Here is a 19,218-nt window from a genome sequence, read left to right on the forward strand (position 1 = left end):
ATGTGCAAGATTGGGATACGGGTATTCAAATATGGAAATGAAAAAACTTGCCGGCGAACTGGCGTTCAAGATTGGAAGAAGGAAAAGAGACAAACCCCTAAGTAACTGTTGGCTTTATGGTTTCTTGGGACGTTGGAGAGAAAGGCTTTCAACACTAAAGCCATCTGCTCTGGATTCCAACAGAGCGAAAAATACAACCCCAGAGGCCGTTAATTCAGACATACTTTCACAATCTTAAGAATACCATTGACACCCTACATCTTGAAAACAGGCCAGACCTGATATTTAATATGGACGAGACTGGCATAAGTCCAGAGCACAGACCGCCAAATATTATTGCCCCTTCCAATGAAAAACCACATTCAGTAACGTCCCCACGATCAACAACGACGACCCTCATAGCATGTGCCAACGCAGCTGGAAGCAACATACCTCCCTACTTTGTTTTTAAAGGTGAGGTATAAAAACGAATATCGAATATCTTTGCCATTAACCATAGTTTATACAATTTTACGTCAAACTATTTTTATTACGAACATGACTTTATAAGTAAAACAACACTGTGAAAGAAAGAGAAACTCAATATGTAATCTCATTTAAAACGATAAATTGATAGTGACCAAATGATATTACGTCTTTTTCGATCAATACTACCGATATGTTTCGGACTTAAATCTAAATAATATGTTATAATTTAACAGGTAAAAGATTCAACGAAGACTTAATGCAAGGTGCATCTGCTGGGGCCGGTTATGCTATGTCCGATTCCGGGTGGTCAACGACAACAGTTTTTCAGGATTACCTAAAAATCCATTTTCTAAAACATGTAAAACGGGACCACGAGAACCAACCCGTCCTACTTATACTTGATGGGCATACAACTCATACATCATCCGAGTTGATCCAATGGGCGCTTACCAACAACATACACATATTTGTATTGCCGGCGCACACTTCACATGTTTTACAACCTCTTGATGTCGCAGTGTTCGGGCCATTCAAGCGGTTTTATTACAGCGAATGTTCCGCGTACATGAAAACAAACATGGGTAAAATCGTAACTAAGTACGATATAGCTGCCATCGCCTGTCAAGCGTATCTAAAGGCTATGAGTCCGTGGAACATTGTGTCTGCCTTTAAGAAAACAGGAATATACCCACTTGACAAGACAGCAATTTCACAGAACCAATTATACCCGTGTGAAGCATTTAGAGACGAGACACCGCTTCAAAAGATAAATGCACTTTGTTCAGGAAAAGAGGCAATCGATGCTTATCTACAAAAAAAGGCAGACGCAGAAAAAAATAAAACAACTGTGCAAACAAATAAGAAATGTAACTGCATGAATAAGAGAAAAAAACTTTCTAAACCAAACCCTGGTGGTAAAGAAATCACGAGCGAGCAGTACATTGAAGAAGTAGACTTGTATTCCTCCCAAAAGGTTGACGTGACCCCAGCGTTTCCGCAGCTCACAAAAAGTCCACAGCCCTCTACAAGTGGGTTAAATGTCATTCACGTAAATGACATTCACATAAATGACAGCGACAACTCAACTGATTCAGAAGGGGAAAGCGAGGTCTGCTGCGTATGTGGACTTTTTTATCCTCGCAGAGCTGACGAAAATTCGTTTATTAAAATAGTAAACTGGGCACAGTGTGATGAGTGCGGACATTGGGTTCACCTTGCTTTCTGTGACAAGAAAAGAGTCTTGAGGAGGGGAGATGCTTTTCGGTGCATGCACTGCATAATTTAAACTTCGAAAGACAAACTTTATCTTTTTGTTGTTGTTAATATTACAAAGTTTATTGTTGTTTAGATGTGTATCTTATTTCTACAGTTGTTATTTGTGTTTATTTTATGATTAATGACAGGAAATATAATTTCGGACGGCATATGTAATATATTCTCGTGGCGAAAGGGCTCATCTTTTATGTCTCAGTCATAGTGCAATTCACCGATCTGTGTTTCCCCTTCCGAGGCCTCAAATTGTGTGCGCGTGACGTCATCGAATGATGTGAACGAATACATAGGAAACGTTTGGATGATTCTGATTTGTCGACAGCAACCTTTTCGTAAGTAAATAAGTTGTGTTACCGAAGTTATCGACAAGTTTTTGTTGTTTAAACTTATAGATAAGATATTGCTTGAACTTTGTGTAATAGTTTCATTCATCCATATCAACATGTAAGGCGCATGCGCGCGTTCAACCTCTTAGGTGGACGAATAGACAGGAAAACAGGCTGATTAAATGGATGATTATGGTCTTTGAATCATTTCAAAGTAATACAGCCGAGTTTAAAATTATTATTTTCTGCTATTAAACATTTCATTATTTCTTTCATTATTTGCTAAATATTGCTTCATGTAACCGTTACATCGTCGAATTTCGGTCCATTACATTCGATTCTTTACACCCTTCGAATTTGGGTCACACTGGGATATTGCATACATGCATCTAGTCCAAATTTTTGACGCTCTTAAATATTAAGCTACTTTTTATATGGGTAAAGTATCTCGCGCGTCTTATAAATAAGACTAACATGCATCATGCAGAGATCTCCCTCTGGTTTAGTTCAAACCTGTATATTTTAGTTTGATTGCATAGGACTTATTTGAAAAAGCTGTAAATTTTGTTTCCGGTGCCTAGAACCAGTACTTAGTGTCTATAGGGAAGATCTAAAGAACGCTTTCACAGTGGGGATCGAACCCGTGACCTCCTGGTTGCTAGGCGGACACCATATCCTTTACGCCACAGCTACCTCAGGGTTTGGGGTAACGGTACAGTTTGTCAAGGTATTCCGAATCATTAGGCATTCTGAATCCACATTTTCATTTAAAAAGTCTTAACGTTTGGTATGCGATTTGAAAGGTTATTGTTGTTTCTAAAAATTTAATCCCCCAGCCTGTAAAGAATGAAGAATCATTGTTTTTGATGAAAATGTTGATTCAGAATGCCTAATGATACCTGTACCCTGAGGAGGGGGAAATAGGGCATCATTAAAAAAAAAATTTGGACTTTAAACCAAACATGAGAAACAATATAATATGTTTTTTTAATCACCGCCAAATCAAATACATAACAATTCTATTTAGTTTTAAACATTTTAAACTTGACAATTCTGGGTCTAGGGCAATTAATTTGCTTGAGTGTCGGGTGAATTTTTATCTGGGGAAAAATTAATACTTTTTTGTTGAGGGAATGGGGCCTTATTTTGGCCAAGTCTTGAATCGTTATAAGACGGTATATAATATTATATTTACCTGTCAATAATATCTGCAAGGGGGGTTAGACAGTATAGATTGATATATACATGTACATGGTCACTCTTAATGTCACTCAAATAGATAAAGTAATCAGTATTGCTATTTAATGGTATGTTTTTTTCATGAGAATAAACTTAAGGTTAATAGTGATTACTTTGTAAAATAAAACAAAGCATGTGCAAATATTGCAATAAAATATTCATTTTTAACACCATTAAAAAAAAGTTAATATCTATACACATTCCTTGGTATTTTACCCTAGCATAACAGCTTCAATCACATAATCATTATTTCAATCAATTAACTGGGTCCGTTATCTCATCATCTCTTAATGAATCATATATATTGATAGCCACCTGCTTCGTACACATTTCAAACTAATATTTCAGACACCAAACGCAAAGCCTATCCCAAGGCAATGCCCCATTTGCGTGGTAAAAGGCAACACGACTGTGTACCTCCGGGTAACAGACCACGTTCGCTGGGTGCAAGCGCTGACGGCAGACCCCATGAAGCCGTTGATGTCAGAGGCACGTGCTAAGACCGGTCGGAAAGTGAAGAAGACAAAGCCGAGGAATTACTACTCTTGCTGGCTGTGCGACCGGTCGGTGATTGACCGGCTGCGTCATCTAGAACAGGAGCACAAAATGGAGGCTGGGACATTCAATTTTGTTTACACAAGAGGGCCGTTTCCGGAAAGTAAGTGTTAAATTGTGTTCGTGTGGTTTTTGTATTTAATTTCTCATATTTCTATCAATGTCTAATACAAAACCATACCAAACGATTTGTAACTTTTACATTTAAACGTCATTTACAGGACGCGAAAACTTCAGGAAAGGTGACCAGCAGACTCGCCACTCATGATGACTCGGCATAGGAGGATGAGAAGGTGGAGGATGAGGAGGAGGAGGAAGAGGACTTTTCATTCCTAATGCCGAAATACTGCCTGAGCCTGGAACCCAATGCAAGGGTGATGCATGGTCGGAGAAGCTGCAAGTAACAATATGGATTGCTTATATAGTGTAAAGTTTTGAGTCCGTTTTCGGGGTAGAACCAGTACTTGGTGCATTAAGCCCTGTTTTCCCAGATTTTTTTTTAATTATATACATTTCAATTGATAGTCATTATTATTGTTACATAAATATATATTAAAAACCGTGAGGAAATATATAGTACATTAAAATTTAAGATAAATATTATTTATTTATAATACTTTGGAATTACTGGTTGTTAGTTAAATTATATGCGATTTCACCATCTAGCATAGAATATCATCCAATAATACTTGTTGCAGTTTCAATCGTTGACTCATATGTAGACTACATGTTCCTGCGGAGCAGGCCAGGTGGGTTGGCAAACGAGTCGAAAACACAAGAGGTCAACATGAAGATCAACCGGTTCCTGGCCCTGTCTGGCTACTTGGAAGGAGTGGTGTTGAGTGACATGCTGTTGTGGATGGGCCATATGGAGGTCCACGACAGTTCCTCAACACCACTCACCAGCTGAAGACGGTGCGGAATGCACTAACGGCAATCAAGAACTTCCTGAAGTGGTGCGAGGGAATGGTCTAGCGGACGCCCGCACATTGAACAAGCGTAAACTTAGGATTTGATTTATGTAAATTATTCATTCTTCTTGGACATCTACTTATTAATGTTTTGGCGTTGGCGTCTTTCTGTCTGTTCTTCCGTCCATCTTTCCGTCCGTCCAGCACTTTTGTGTCGAGAGCCATATCTTGAAAGTGCTTTGGCCGATTTCATTGAAACTTGGTATGAGTATATATATGGATAAGAGGACGATGCACGCCAAATGGCATTGTACACAGTCTGTTAATTACGGGGTTTTGGCCCTTTGTATCTTGAAAAAATGCTTTTTTGAGTGTCAAATATAACACTTTTGTGTCCAGAAGCATATTGGCGGGGGATATCAATTTAACAAATTTGCTTGTTTAGCTTTTTTTTTTTTTTCGGCCGATCTCCTTCTCACAGGCTTCCTGACCTCAACCTGCCTGGATAAGAGCCGTCGCGAGGTTGTTCGGAGGGTAGACGAGAGTGCGGCCATCCTGACGGACGCAAACCTGGAGCGCCACTTCACTGAGAGTGAGCATGTAGTGAAAACGATCAAGGTGATCCAGGAGCCCCCAGCTGGCACACCTGAAAGATATTCGGGGAATAATCATTTAACTGATAGCGCTCTATAACGCCTCCTGAACTGGCAAGTATACAAACCTGAGGGTATGTAATATAAATAAGCCTAGTATTGATTCGAAAAGATAACCCTACATTACTTTTCAGACCAGAGTTGTTTTTCAGTAGCAATTGCATAGAATTGAATGAAACTTGAAGTTAATAGGCATTAAAATTGGGTTTATTTAAGTATACAACAAAGCTGTTCGCCTGTTAATTGACCGACTTGTCTTATGTATAATATTTTTACCAGATTGTTACCTTGAAGACAGATAAACTATAATGCAAAAGTTCATTTTGACATTCCAAATTGGGGAAAGGCCTTGAAGCCATTGTAAAATTAAACTGTTATGGCCCCTTAATTGATTGAAAATGTCAAATTTCTGTCTGCATATGTTGGTGTATGAATTTAGTGAAATTCAAATTAGATCAAATTTGTTATCATTTTTCAGTGGTTCTTGCATAAGAGTCATCAGGATGATTTAGTCATTTCAGAGATGTACCCTTTATAGCTCAACTTGAGTTATTGTTGCTGGTCTTTGTCTGTTTTGCGATGTGTGTCTATATGTCAACATTTTTACTTAAACAATATCTCCTACTAAACCTTTGGACAAAGCTTGATGAAACTGGCAGGAATATTCCTGGCATGAAGCTCCTTCAATGTTGCTCCAAGAATTGTTTTCCATGAAATCCTTGTTGCCCTGGCAACCAAAAGGAAAAACTTAAAAAATCTACTCTGAAACTGCAAGGCCTTGGGCTGAGATATTTAGCATGAAACATTGTGTGGTGGACCTTTACCTGTGGGCAAGTCGATTTTTTGTCGAGCCCACTTATGGAGAGCTAGACATATTTGTCACAGTTGGCGGTTTGGTGTATGTGGATCAGTCCGTCAGTATGAAAGTCCGGGTTAGGCTTGTCTGGAGCGTAAGTCTGTTATTGATTGGAGGAATTTCAAATAACTTACAATAAATGTTCACAATCATGACACGGCCGGTCACTGCTCAAGAAAACGTCAATATCTCAAAGGTCAAGGTCACACTTTGAGTTCAAATGTCAAAAATGGCCATAAATGACCTTGTCTGGGCCATTATTATGTCATTCATTGTCAGAATTAAATTCAATTTAAAATCATGTGTCACCATAATTTGACGGTGTTGCATGGGAAGGAATAATGTCGAAATCTCGAAGGTCAAGGTCACACTTTTAGTTCAAAAGTAAAAAATGGCCATAAATGAGCTTGTCCGGGCCATAACTGTGTCATTCATTGTAAGATTTTAAAATCATTAAGCAAATTTGTTCACCATCACTCGACGGTGTGTCATAAGAATGAATTACGTCAAAATCTCCAAACTCAAGATTACACTTAAGAGTTCAAAGGTTAATTGGTGGGACTTGTACCATGATTGTTCAAACTATGTTCCTGGGGTCAAAATTGCCCCACTGGGGAGGGAAATGTAATTTCCTTATTAGTATATTAAAAAACCTCAAAAACAAAAATTTTCTCATAAATCACAAGGCCTAGAGCAAAGATATTTGGCATGAAAGTTCATCTTGTGGACCTTCACCAAGATTGTTCAAGTATCATTGGATCATATTTGCCCCACCCTCGGATCAAATTTGTTTTCCTTCTATAATATATATATAATGAACACTTAAAAATATTCTTCTCAAAAACTGCAGTGCGAACATACATATTTTGCATAAAACATCATCTGGTGAACTTCTATACAGATTTTTAAAATTATCAGCTGGGGGTACCAATGATAAATTCATTGAATTTACCTGCTAAGATTCATTTGCTTTGTGGAAATGCAATAACTTGCAATGTTTTTAAAGTGATTGAATGGTTCAACATAAACTTAAAATTAAAAAGAAAAAAACTATTTCATACATCATATTATACTTATAAAAAGCCATAATTGTAATGCTTTCATGGAAAAAAATGAATGTTTGCTTAATTTTCAAAAATATTAATTAATCTTTAATGTTGAGGATTCTTCATAAAGGTTTTACGTGTGCACAGAATGTTATGGTAATCTCCAAAGCATTCCCATTACAAAATACATCCGATGTCTATGGATAAGTTATTTTTATGCCCCCTTTCGAAGAAAAGGGGGTATATAGTTTTCGCACTGTCTGTCAGTCTGTCACACTTTTCGTGTCCGCTTTCTAATTCAAATAATTTTCATTCGATCTTTACCAAACTTGGTCAGAAGTTGTGTCTAGACAATATCTAGGTCAAGTTCGAATTTGGGTCATGCCGGGTCAAAAACTAGGTCACGGGGTCACTTAGTGCATTTCAAGGATTTAGCATGGTGTCTGCTCTCTAATTGAAGTAGTTTGCATCAACATTCATGCGCCTGTCAAGTATCGGGCATTCAGCGTGAGAGTCGCGCATTTACGCAGCAAAACACCCTCTCACACAGCCAAATCTTATGCTCTCCTTTTTTTATACGCCCGTTTTTAAAAACGGGACGTATTATAGTTTCACCCTTGGCGGACGGCGTCCACAGCAGTGTCCGCTCTCTAATTTAAATAGTTTTCATCCGATCTTCACCAAACTTGGTCAGAAGTTGTGTCTAGACAATATCTATGTCAAGTTAAAATATGGGTCATGCCGGGTCAAAAACTAGGTCACGAGGTCACTTAGTGCATTTCAAGGATTTAGCATGGTGTCTGCTTTCTAATTGAAGTAGATTTCACCCGATCTTCACCAAATTTGGTCAGAAGTTGTGTCTAGATGATATGTAGGTCAAGTTGGAATATGGGTCATGCAGGGTCAAAAACGAGGTCACAAGGTCACATATTGCATTTCAAGTATTTAGCATGGTGTCCGCTCTCTTATTGAAGTAGTTTTCATATGATCTTCACCAAATTTAGTCAGATGTTATACTAAATGATATCTAGGTCAAGTTTAAATATGGGTCATGCCGGGTCAATAACTAGGTCTCGAGGTCACTTAGTGCAATTCAAGCATTGAGCATGGTGTCCAAAACCTTCGAAAGGGCATATCTTGTGACAGTTTGGCACTCTTGTTTAAAACTGACGATGCATGAAACTATTTTCACTCATATTTTTTATGTAATTTAAATGCCAAAATTTAGAAAATGCATATGAATGTGAAACGAAGCTGTAAGTAAGTAAATAGTGTTACAGTTACTGTACAAACAACCCATTTTTCAAAAGAAGCATTTTTTTTTGTAAACTGTACTGATGGTTTTGCTAGTTATGCCATAGGTTGTTGATAACTCGCGTTTGTTCAGCTAATTTCATTATTTCTTTTATAGCCATTAATGTGTTATCATGGTCATTGACGTGAACAAAAGCAAACTGTTATTTTTACAGCATCCAGTAAAAATACCCATATTGTAAATCACACGGGTACTACTGCTCTAATGTTTGATCAAGAATGCATCTAATGGATAATCAAACTAGTGGTTTCACTCAATTGATTTTTGCATATATAGGTAGGTGTACCTAGAGATTGAGCTGGAGACAGTGAAGGTGCTGACCTCTGTGTGGAACACTTAGAAGCTTGCAAGTTTTCATATTGAAGGGTATGGTTCCCAACCGCCCATCACACACAGAATGAAGCTTGTCGTCTTCCGCAGTAAAAACTGGTTAGTGCTCCACAATGCGATACCTGGTTCATATGTTTGTTGCTTGAGTATTTATTATTATTATCAAGATTATCTTGTTTTATATTTCTTGATTATTTGCTATTATATCCCCAGAAACATAGTATAGTGGGGTATATAGGAGTGACCTTGTCTGTCTGTCGATGGCTCTGTATTAAGTGTCCCCTCTCTAATTCAAGGTGTTTATTGGATCTTCACCAAACTTGGTCATAAGTTGTATGTAGATGATGTCTAGGTCAAGTTTGAATATAGGTCATGCCGGGTCAAAAACTAGGTCACGGGGTCACTTAGTGCGTTTAAAACATTCATCATGCTGTCCGCTCTGTAATTTAAGTAGTTTTCATCCAATCTTCACCAAACTTGGTTAGAATTTTATCTAGATGATCTCTAGGCCAAGTTTTAACATGGGCAATGCCGGACTAAAAACTAGGTCACAGGGTCACTTTGTGCGTTTTTTAGCATTCAGTATGGTATCTGCTCTCTAATTCAAGTAGTTTTCATCCGATCTTCTCCAAACTTGGTCAGAAGTTTAATCTAGATGATCTCTAGGCCAACTTCAAACGTGGGCCATGCCGGGCCGAAAAATTAGGTCACATTGATTTTGACTTTAGGTCCTATAACACTGGCTTGCGACACCTGTCGACAGGCTTTCAACACAAATTTTTGGAATAAATAGTGACTGAATATCTATCTAAGTTTGGTTGTGAGTTTATCTGGGCCATAACTATGTCATTCATTGTGAGATTAAACAAAAAAAATGCACATTTGTTTACCATCATTGAACGGTGTGTCATGCCAAAGAATTGTCGATATCTCTGAGGTCAAGGTCACAATTGCATAATAACTCTTAAAATCGCCAAACATGTAAATATGTTTTTCTTATCTTGTGAAGACAGCATGCAAAATATTCTGTGTCAATGCGGTATGTGGGGTTATTCCTGGTATATTGGAGTCTGTATGTTGGTTGGTCTGTTGTGGATTTGTCTATCCATTCAAACTTGTAAATATGTGATCAGCATGAAAAGAAGATTTTCAAAACACAATTTTTATTTGCATTGATTTCACATCCAAGAGTAATGGTCTTGATTCCTTGATCCTCGCTCATTAACATTCACAGGGACAGCAGGGGTATTTTATTATTGTTGATGACCAAGTTTGTATTATATTTGTTTTGAAAGTGTGAACTTTTTAATGGATAAATAGATAGATTGAACAAAATTAATTTATTATGCCCTCCTTCGAAGAAGAGGGGGTTAATTGTTTTGCACATGTCGGTCAGACCGTCCATCAAATGGTTTCCGGATGATAACTCAAGAACGCATAGGTACATTAATCATGACTGGCAAATGACCCCTTCAATTATCAGTTCACTAGGTCAAAGGTCAAGGTCACAGTGACTCGAAACGGTAAAATGGTTTGCGGATGATAACTCAAGAAAGTTTAAGCCTAGGATCATGAAACTTCATAGGTACATTGATCATGACTGGTAGAAGACCCCTTTTGATTTCCAGGTCTCTAGGTCAAAGGTCAAGGTCACAGTGACCTGAAGCAGTAAAATGGTTTCCGAATGATATATATATATATATAATTAGCTATTGATACTTAAGTGAGAGTGATTACATGAGTATTCACACAATGGCTGCCACTACAACTGTACAAAAGAATGACACTCACAGTTCTCACCATAAACCCCAATACTCTTCTCTCCATAACAGGGTGCTGGAAGATGCTTACTGCTATATTGACTGCTTCCGAGCGCTTCCTGGACCTAAAAATTATCTCCCAGCAGCAACCTCCCCAAGGTGTGACGAGAGTCTTCAAGGTAATTGAAAGAGGGTGCAATGTGAAGTATAAATGCATAACGAGCCAAAATGGAAAGCTTAGGTTTGGAATAACTCGTCTCATGGTCAAAGTCACACTTAATACTCAATTTTCACATACCAGTATATATGCAAGAAAGCTCATTCAACAACTCGCTACAATCAGGTTATATGCTGAATTTATACTTTCAGGTCAAAGGTCCTAGGCCACTAAGAAATATTTCTTTTAAATCTCACTCAAATGGTGACCATATTGTTTCAATATGCAGAGTTTGGATTTGGCATCACTCACACTTGAAGATAAATATTCATTTGCCACATTATGATTTTGATTCTTCTTAGTAAATCACATATCCCGTTTCATTGTACCAAGAAACAAAACACCAATGCTCACCACAATTAATTAATGCGATTTGCAAAACCAATCAGGTTCAAACAAGATAAAAGGTTTGAACATTCAGTTCTATCCTTTAAATTTGTATCCGCTCATTATTGTCCCCTACCGGTTTCATCGGAGGGGATTTATGATCACATTTGATTCATACTTTGACAAAACAACACTTACCTGACATACCACAATGGGCTCCACCCAAACCATCCCCCATGCCCCACCCCAGAACTCCTCCCCCCCCCCGCCCCCCTAAAAAAAAAAGACAACAATTTTTTTTTTTTTTTTTTTTTTAAATATCATCTATAAAATGACCACACACCCACATTATACCCCCTCTCCATGATGGCTTACGTTATACTGTCAAGCACTCGAATAGTCGAGCGCGCTGTCCTCTGACAGCTCTTGTTGCCTTAAATTTTCATTGTTCTTTGAAATTAAATTAATAATGGCCAATTTTTTTCACTGCTCTTTGTTATTATTTGTTTTTGGTTTACAACTTTTTCTGCATTCAATTTAAGGGGGCATGTCAATGGTTTTTCTCTATGCAATGGCAAATATTCAACATTCCACATGTCCGATTTTTATGAAAAATAAATGTACATGTATAAGGAACATTGATGAAATCGTTTAAAAAGATTAGTGAAGGGCCAAAAAAATATTATTACATTATGGTCTTAGTGCTTATGGGGATCGAAATCTTGCCCACAACATTCACAATCTTAATGAATATTTTCTACACAAAACTACTGTTCCATTATTCATTATGGTCAGTGAGCATGCCCATAGCTGGATATGTTAATACTACTACGATTTCCTGCGCCCACAAAAAGTTTCGTGGGGATAACTTTTTTTAGCTTGACTATATATATATATATATATATATATATAAAGTGGAGCTATCCTACTCACCCCGGCGTCGGCGTTACCGTGAGCGTTGGAATGTTAAAGTTTGCGTACCACCTCACATATTTCCTATGTCCTTTGACATATTGCTTTTATATTTTGCATACTTCTTTACCAACATGACACCAATCTATAAACAAGAGCAGACAACTGAATCAAGCATTTTTGTAAGAATTATGGCCCTTTTTTCACTTAGAATATGAATATTATTGATAAATCTATGTTAAAAATTGCGTACAACCTCAAATATTTTCTATGTCCTTTGACATATTGCTTTCAAATTTTGCGTACTTCTTTACCAACATGATCCCAATCTATAAACAAGATCAGACAACTGTAATAAGCATTGCGACAGAATTATGGCCCCTTTTTCGGTGGAGCATATAGTTGCCAGTTTGTCTTTCCTTACTTACTTACTTCCTTACTTCTGTCACACTTTTGCTACCGTTTCTCATAGCGCCTTCAATACTTAACCAATCGCTTTCATATTTGGCATGTAGGTACCTTGCATGGACCTCTACCTTTTGATGAGGCTTGAGGTCACTGGGGTCAAGGTCACCGAGGCTAATAATAGACTTCCTTCTGTCACACTTTTGCTACCGTTTCTCATAGCGCCTTCAATACTTTACCGATCTCTTTCATATTTGGCATGTAGGTACCTTGCATGGACCTCTACCTTTTGATGAGGTTTGAGGTCACTGGGTCAAGGTCACCGAGGCTAATAATAGATTTTTTAGGTGTTTATTAACACATACATTGACAAAGCGCATCATCAGGGAGCATCCATCAGTTTCACTGATATTCTTGTTTGTCTTAGTAACTTTGAATATTTTGTTAAATTTTGTGTTTAGATCCACTTTACTTCTAAAGTATCAAGGCTATTGCTTTCAAACTTCAAATACTTTCTTACTATCATGATGGTACTGTACCTGGCAAGTTGAATTTGACCTTGACTTTTGAATGACCTTGACTCCCCCCCCCCCCTCAAATTTTTCTTTTTTTCTTTTTTTTGAAATATCTATTAAATGACCACACACACACACATTATACCCCCTCTCCATGATGGCTTACGTTATACTGTCAAGCACTTGAATAGTCGAGCGCTCTGTCCTCAGACAGCTCTTGTTAATTAGTAATGTACATAATTACAATATATAAAGCAAGGTCTGTGCTTTAAGAAACATATAAATAAGTTCATATTAACGCATACATTTATTTCAGAGAATAAAATTCCGTTTTAGCTGTCAATATGCCCTTTAACAAATCTTATATGATTCAAGAATCAAATTTTTGAAAATCAAAGTGACATTTCATTCTGGTTCTTGCCAAATTCGCCAATATGAATGTATTCAAGAACTATAATAGTATACAATTTGTTCAGAGAGTCATGAAATAAAGTGAAAATGTGTTGGTTCTGGTAGCGATTTTATTTCACTTGTGAGCATAGACAGTATATATTTTCACTCATTTCTTTGATCATTTGTAAATAAAATCACTATGGTAGGTAAGATTTAATTAATAGTTTAGCCATGGCATGCCTTTTTTGTTTGTTAAAAAAATTCCATTTTTGGTAAACCTTTGATTAAAGTCAATTATTAGAAACTGCCTGAGAAGTTTGGTTCAAATTATGTACCAATATATTTTTTATTACCTTAAATATAGCCTTTTTTCAACTTATTACATTCATTTCAGTGATGGATAACCTTTGAAATGTCCCAGGTAGAGTCTGAAAGTGATGACACATGTTGTAGAATGCTTATAATTCTTTCTACATATCGCTAACACTTCCATGGATCTGTAAACACTTTCAACACAAACACACCACATAAAATACTTTTGACCCTGACATTATAATGATTTATACCTTCATAGCTCAAGAGTTATGGCCCCTTATTAGACTGACATTTAAGATTTTTTTTCCATTCGGAGCCGTTTCTCAGTAACTATTGCATGTGAGTTAGCTTAAAATAAATATGATTCATTGTACCAATTTTAACCAAAACAAACCATTGAGATTGAATCATACAATCTTGAATTGATGGTAATATACAGACAATGCACTAATGTTAATGATGTTGGGGGGGGGGTCACCAGCAGGCAACTTATGAATTGCTTGCAGTATAATGTGAGCCTTTTTAATTTATTTTTGTACAAAAAATGCAAATAATTTGTTTTTCACCATAACTTAACAGAGTATACATTGCCTTTTTTTCAGTGTTCCAGACGGCTGGTGATGCATTTCAAGAAAAGCCATCAGAATCTTGCAATGATCTGTATACTTAATAAATGACAAAACAACAACACTGTATTGTTATTATTATTTAATACATAACTTCCATATTTGCCAAAAAGGTATATGATGGAAGTTCAACGTTGTTATCGATGTGATTTGATTGCCTTGCTTTTTATGTCCCCCACTATAGTAGTGGGGGACATATTGTTTTTGCCCTGTCTGTTGGTTGGTCTATTGGTTGGTCTGTTGGTTGGTTGGTTTGCGCCAACTTTAACATTTTGCAATAACTTTTGCTATATTGAATATAGCAACTTGATATTTGGCATGCATGTGTATCTCATGGAGCTGCACATTTTGAGTAGTGAAGGGTCAAGGTCAAACGCCATATAGGGGGACATTGTGTATCACAAAGGCATCTTGTTATTTCTATGTCCCCCTCCACCTCCACTATAGGGGGGAGGACATATTGTTTTTGCCCTGTTGGTTGGTTGGTTGGTTGGTTGGTTTGCTCCAACTTTAACAATTTGCCATAACTTTTGCAATATTGAGGATAGCAACTTCATATTTGGCATGCATGTGTATCTCATGGAGCTGCATATTTTGAGTGGTGAAAGGTCAAGGTCAAATATATAGCTTCAAAGCGGCACAGAAGGGGACGTACTGATAGTGTTTCTGACAAACAAATATCTTGTTGTTTCATGAATTTCACACTAAAGTGTTAAGAAATACGACGTTTACATCAAAATGACTCTTTATGAATCATCAAAACTATGTATTTTATGAAACAAGAAATTAAACGAATAAGGCTTTTTGTAAATCTGAATGTTGAAGGAAGTACTGGTGTCAACATTGATCCTCATGAACCTAAAATTATTCCAATCAGATAGTTGTCTAAATGAATTTTGCTCTGTGTAAGACTGGGACTTTAGAAAGGCAATAGAAAAGCGTTTGACCTATTAGGTATTCTTATCGTAAAACAATCGCATTCAATATACGGAGAACTAGACAGAGAACACTTCATTATTTGAACATAATTTGATACCTACAGAATTTTTTTTTGCTTGTAAAATATAAGTACGAGTCTATTATTTCAACTTGAAATGTTGGTGAAAATGTGCTCTGGTCTTAGATTACTTCAAATCAGGGATACATAATAAGATTATTTAATTTATAGTACACTATTGTGCGAATATTAAGAAGAGCTGTGGTTTTAAAGTACTCGTACACGCCTGTAGATATAGAGTTTAAGGATGTGTCTGTATGCATACAGTCATTGCTTGGCAGCATGAAGTATCAATGCAAAAATAGCGTCATTAACCGTTTCTGACGAACTTCCTACATACCCAAACGCTTGACACCGTATAGAAAACTAAGTTTTCGTAGCTGATGATACATCCACAAGAAAATTGAAATGCAAATGGTACTACACAGTCAAAAGTATACCAATGGAAAGATCTAGGATCCCAAAAGGTGCCTGGTGCTGCTAAAGAAGTGAGCAGTGTGGAAATTCGGAACAGACGATGACATTTTCTGATTATGTGCTATATCAAGGGTATTTGTAAGTAAAATGTATTTAATTACAGGTGTAAGCACATGTGCTTCGTGAGTGTTGTTATCGAATACTTGACAAAATTAATTAAAGTTTGGAGGATATTCATCATTTCAATGTTGATGCCTTAAAGGGACAGGAGCGATGAACCAAAAAAAAGGAGCTGGGTGAAGCTACCTCCTATTTTGCTCTACGTTTTCCCTAAGTATTCCAAGTTTGTTTGAGCCTATACATTGTGAAATGTGTTTTGTTATTATGAAACCGGTTAACGTCGAATAGACGCGATTTATATGGGTAATGATTTTAGATAGAAACGAATTGAGCAAATTACAAAATTACAAGGCCCGGTCAGACCGACTTACGAATATGCAACGTAGAAAAAAACGCACAAAAATGCAGATTTTGATTATCCGGTGATGAAATTACCTGCTTTGCCGCTCAAGATTCTCGCAAACGGTGTGTGAAGCGTAGGAAACACACAATTACCGCACAAGTACCGGTGCTATAACGGGAAAAAACGAACGTTTAACGGAAATGTACCTGATAATTAACGGTCGGCTAACGGATATGACTGTGCGAGTAAAGGACTTCTACCGGATAAAACGGCAGTGAAATGCATTAGTACCGGACAAAACGTTCGCCCAACGTGAGAGAAACGGAAAAGTACCGAACACCAACGTACAACGTACAACGATGAAAAAGTAGGGCACATCCTCAGAATCATGTGGCAAAACTTCAGGTTCTGGCAGGTTAAGGTCTCCGTTCTCAGCTGCTGCCTTCAGGTCGGAATCGTTCCACAACTGTGCATCGGATGCAGCAACACGGCCTCCAATGTCAGCCCAGACGAACTTGTACTCAGAATCCTACAGGGCTAGCAGGACAACGGTTAAGTACTTCTTGTAATTAAAATACGTAGACCCGGATCTTGGTGGACATTTGCAAGCAATATGTTCGCCATCAATAGCACCAAGAGTATGGGGGATATTCCAGCTGTCCCTGAAGCCGTCCGCTATTCGCGTGCAATCGGCAGCTGTTGTTGGCAACGACATCACCTCGTCAGCATACTCATCTATGACTGCTCTACAGACCTGACGCGTAAAAGATAACAGTATAATAAGCTCGCGTGGATTATAAGTGTATGACACATGTAGTAGATAATCCATGACTTTTAGCGAGTGGATGATAAAGTAAAAATATACTACTTCATAAAATGTTCTTATAACTGTGTGCATTTCAAGATATGCGCACAAGACAGTACTAATTACATTATACAATTTAGAAGGTTAGTGTTGTAATGCGCGCCCTCATCTATTTGCCTTTTATCCTATACCAATAACTTAACACAATGCAATTCATATAAACTGATGCTAGACGTAGACATTAAAATATATAAAAATATTAAAATGACTAACAGAAGCCTTTTTTAAATTTATTTTAACACTATAGTAAATTAAGCGGTACTTATTTTTAGCACGAGAAGAGAAATAGTGTTGTGGGGTACCCTCCAGCCGAATCGCATATCACGGTACTTTGAACCAGACACAAGATGCCGCAGCGCAATTGATAGCTTCATCCCTGGTTCAATTGGACGTCTGTAGTTGTTGCGCTGTTTCGTTATCCTTTGGCTCACTCGTGCGAGAATCTCATCAAACATCTCGGTTGGCACTATCATGAAGTTGACAGATGCGAAATGGATCTCTTGAACAATGCTATACAAACTACCGGTACATGTACCGCTTGTAATTGGTATATCACGTGTGTTATGTATCTTGAACACGGGTATACAAACTACTGGTGCACGTGGCGCTTGTCATTAATATCACGCAGGCGACATGGATCTCTTGAGCATGCGTATGTCAACTTACGGTACACGTGACGCTTGCCATTAATATCACGCAGGCGACATGGATCTCTTGAGCATTCGTGTGTCAACTAACGGTACACGTGACGCTTGCCATGAACATCACTCAGGCGACATGGATCTCTTGATAATGCGTATGTCAACTACCCCTACACATGAAGATTGCCATTAATATCACGCAGGCGACATCGATCTCATTAACATGCGTATGTCAACTAACGGTACACGTGACGCTTTATATTAATATCACGTATGTGACATGGATGTCTTGAACAAGGGTACGCCAACTAAAGATATACGTGACGCTTGATATTACTATCACACAGGCGACATGGATCTCTTGAACATGGTAACACCAACTACCGGTACACGTGACGCTTGATATATCGCGTATGTGATATGGATTTCTTGAACAAAGGTACGCCAACTAAAGGTACACGTGGCGCTTGACATTTCTATCACACAGGCGACACCGATCTCTTGAACAAGGCTATATATGTACCGCTTGTAATTGATATAACACGTGTGTTATGTATCTTGAACACGGGTATACAAACTACTGGTACACGTGGCGCTTGTCATTAATATCACGCAGGCGACATGGATTTCTTGGGCATGCGTATGTCAACTAACGGTACACGTGACGCTTGCCATTAAAGGGATCTTTTCACGCTTTGGTAAATTGACAAAATTGAAAAAAGTTGTTTCAGATTCGCAAATTTTCGTTTTAGTTATGATATTTGTGAGGAAACAGTAATACTGAACATTTACCATGGTCTAATATAGCCATTATATGCATCTTTTGACGATTTTAAAACCTAAAAATTATAAAGCGTTGCAACGCGAAACGATTGAATAATTTGGAGAGTTCTGTTTTTGTCGTTAAATTTGGCGAAACTACGAAGATTGCTTATATAAGGTATAAAATACTTTACGAATATGTACTCGGCGGAATAGCTCAGTAGGCTAAAGCGTTTTTACTTCAGGACTCCAGGGGTCACTGGTTCGAAACCTGGTCCGGGCAATGTTCTTTTCCTTTTTTAAATTTTATTCTTGATTTTTTACTGGAGCTTTTACGATCCAATGTTTACATTTATCGATATAAAGCATTTAATGAATACGTAAAAAAATGCCGAAATCTGTGAAAAGGCCCCTTTAATATCACGCATGCGACATGGATCTCTTGAGCATGCGTATGTCAACTAACGGTACACGTGACGCTTGCCATGAACATCACGCAGGCGACATGGATCTCTTGTGCATGCGTATGTCAACTATCGGTACACTTGACGCTTGTCATGAACATCACGCAGGCGACATGGATCTCTTGAGCATGCGTATGTCAACTAACGGTACACGTGACGCTTGCCATG

The 19,218-nt window shown here is 37.7% G+C and overlaps 2 protein-coding genes across 17 annotated transcripts in view; both read left to right on the plus strand.

The window, feature by feature from the left end:
- Positions 1-455, plus strand: part of LOC127831021 (uncharacterized) — a 1,158-nt gene extending 703 nt beyond the window's left edge. Inside the window, exon 2 of the mRNA XM_052356002.1 lies at positions 1-455. This exon is cut by the window's left edge and continues 236 nt beyond it. Coding sequence (XP_052211962.1) covers positions 1-238 — 238 coding nt within the window. The 3' untranslated portion in view covers positions 239-455.
- Positions 1-14,503, plus strand: part of LOC127831019 (uncharacterized) — a 15,738-nt gene extending 1,235 nt beyond the window's left edge. For 4 of the 16 annotated variants that reach the window (XR_008026357.1, XR_008026356.1, XR_008026358.1 and 1 more), the window contains exons 2-7: positions 3,654-3,963; positions 4,082-4,260; positions 4,559-5,482; positions 8,922-9,070; positions 10,804-10,910; positions 14,418-14,503. Coding sequence is in view for 6 of the 16 variants with exons in the window: in XM_052355996.1 (XP_052211956.1) it covers positions 2,253-2,280; positions 2,648-2,793; positions 3,654-3,963; positions 4,559-4,770 (696 nt within the window). In the remaining 10 variants the exon portion in view is untranslated. Of the gene's footprint in view, positions 1-2,128; positions 2,281-2,328; positions 2,794-3,653; positions 3,964-4,081; positions 4,261-4,558; positions 5,483-8,921; positions 9,071-10,803; positions 10,911-14,417 lie in introns of those variants that run through there. The other 12 variants (XR_008026360.1, XR_008026361.1, XR_008026363.1 and 9 more) reach the window with 10 other exon arrangements.
- The last annotated feature ends 4,715 nt before the right edge of the window (positions 14,504-19,218 follow it).

Source organism: Dreissena polymorpha, chromosome 5, assembly GCF_020536995.1.
Source record: "Dreissena polymorpha isolate Duluth1 chromosome 5, UMN_Dpol_1.0, whole genome shotgun sequence".
In the NCBI taxonomy this organism is placed as follows: domain Eukaryota; kingdom Metazoa; phylum Mollusca; class Bivalvia; order Myida; family Dreissenidae; genus Dreissena; species Dreissena polymorpha.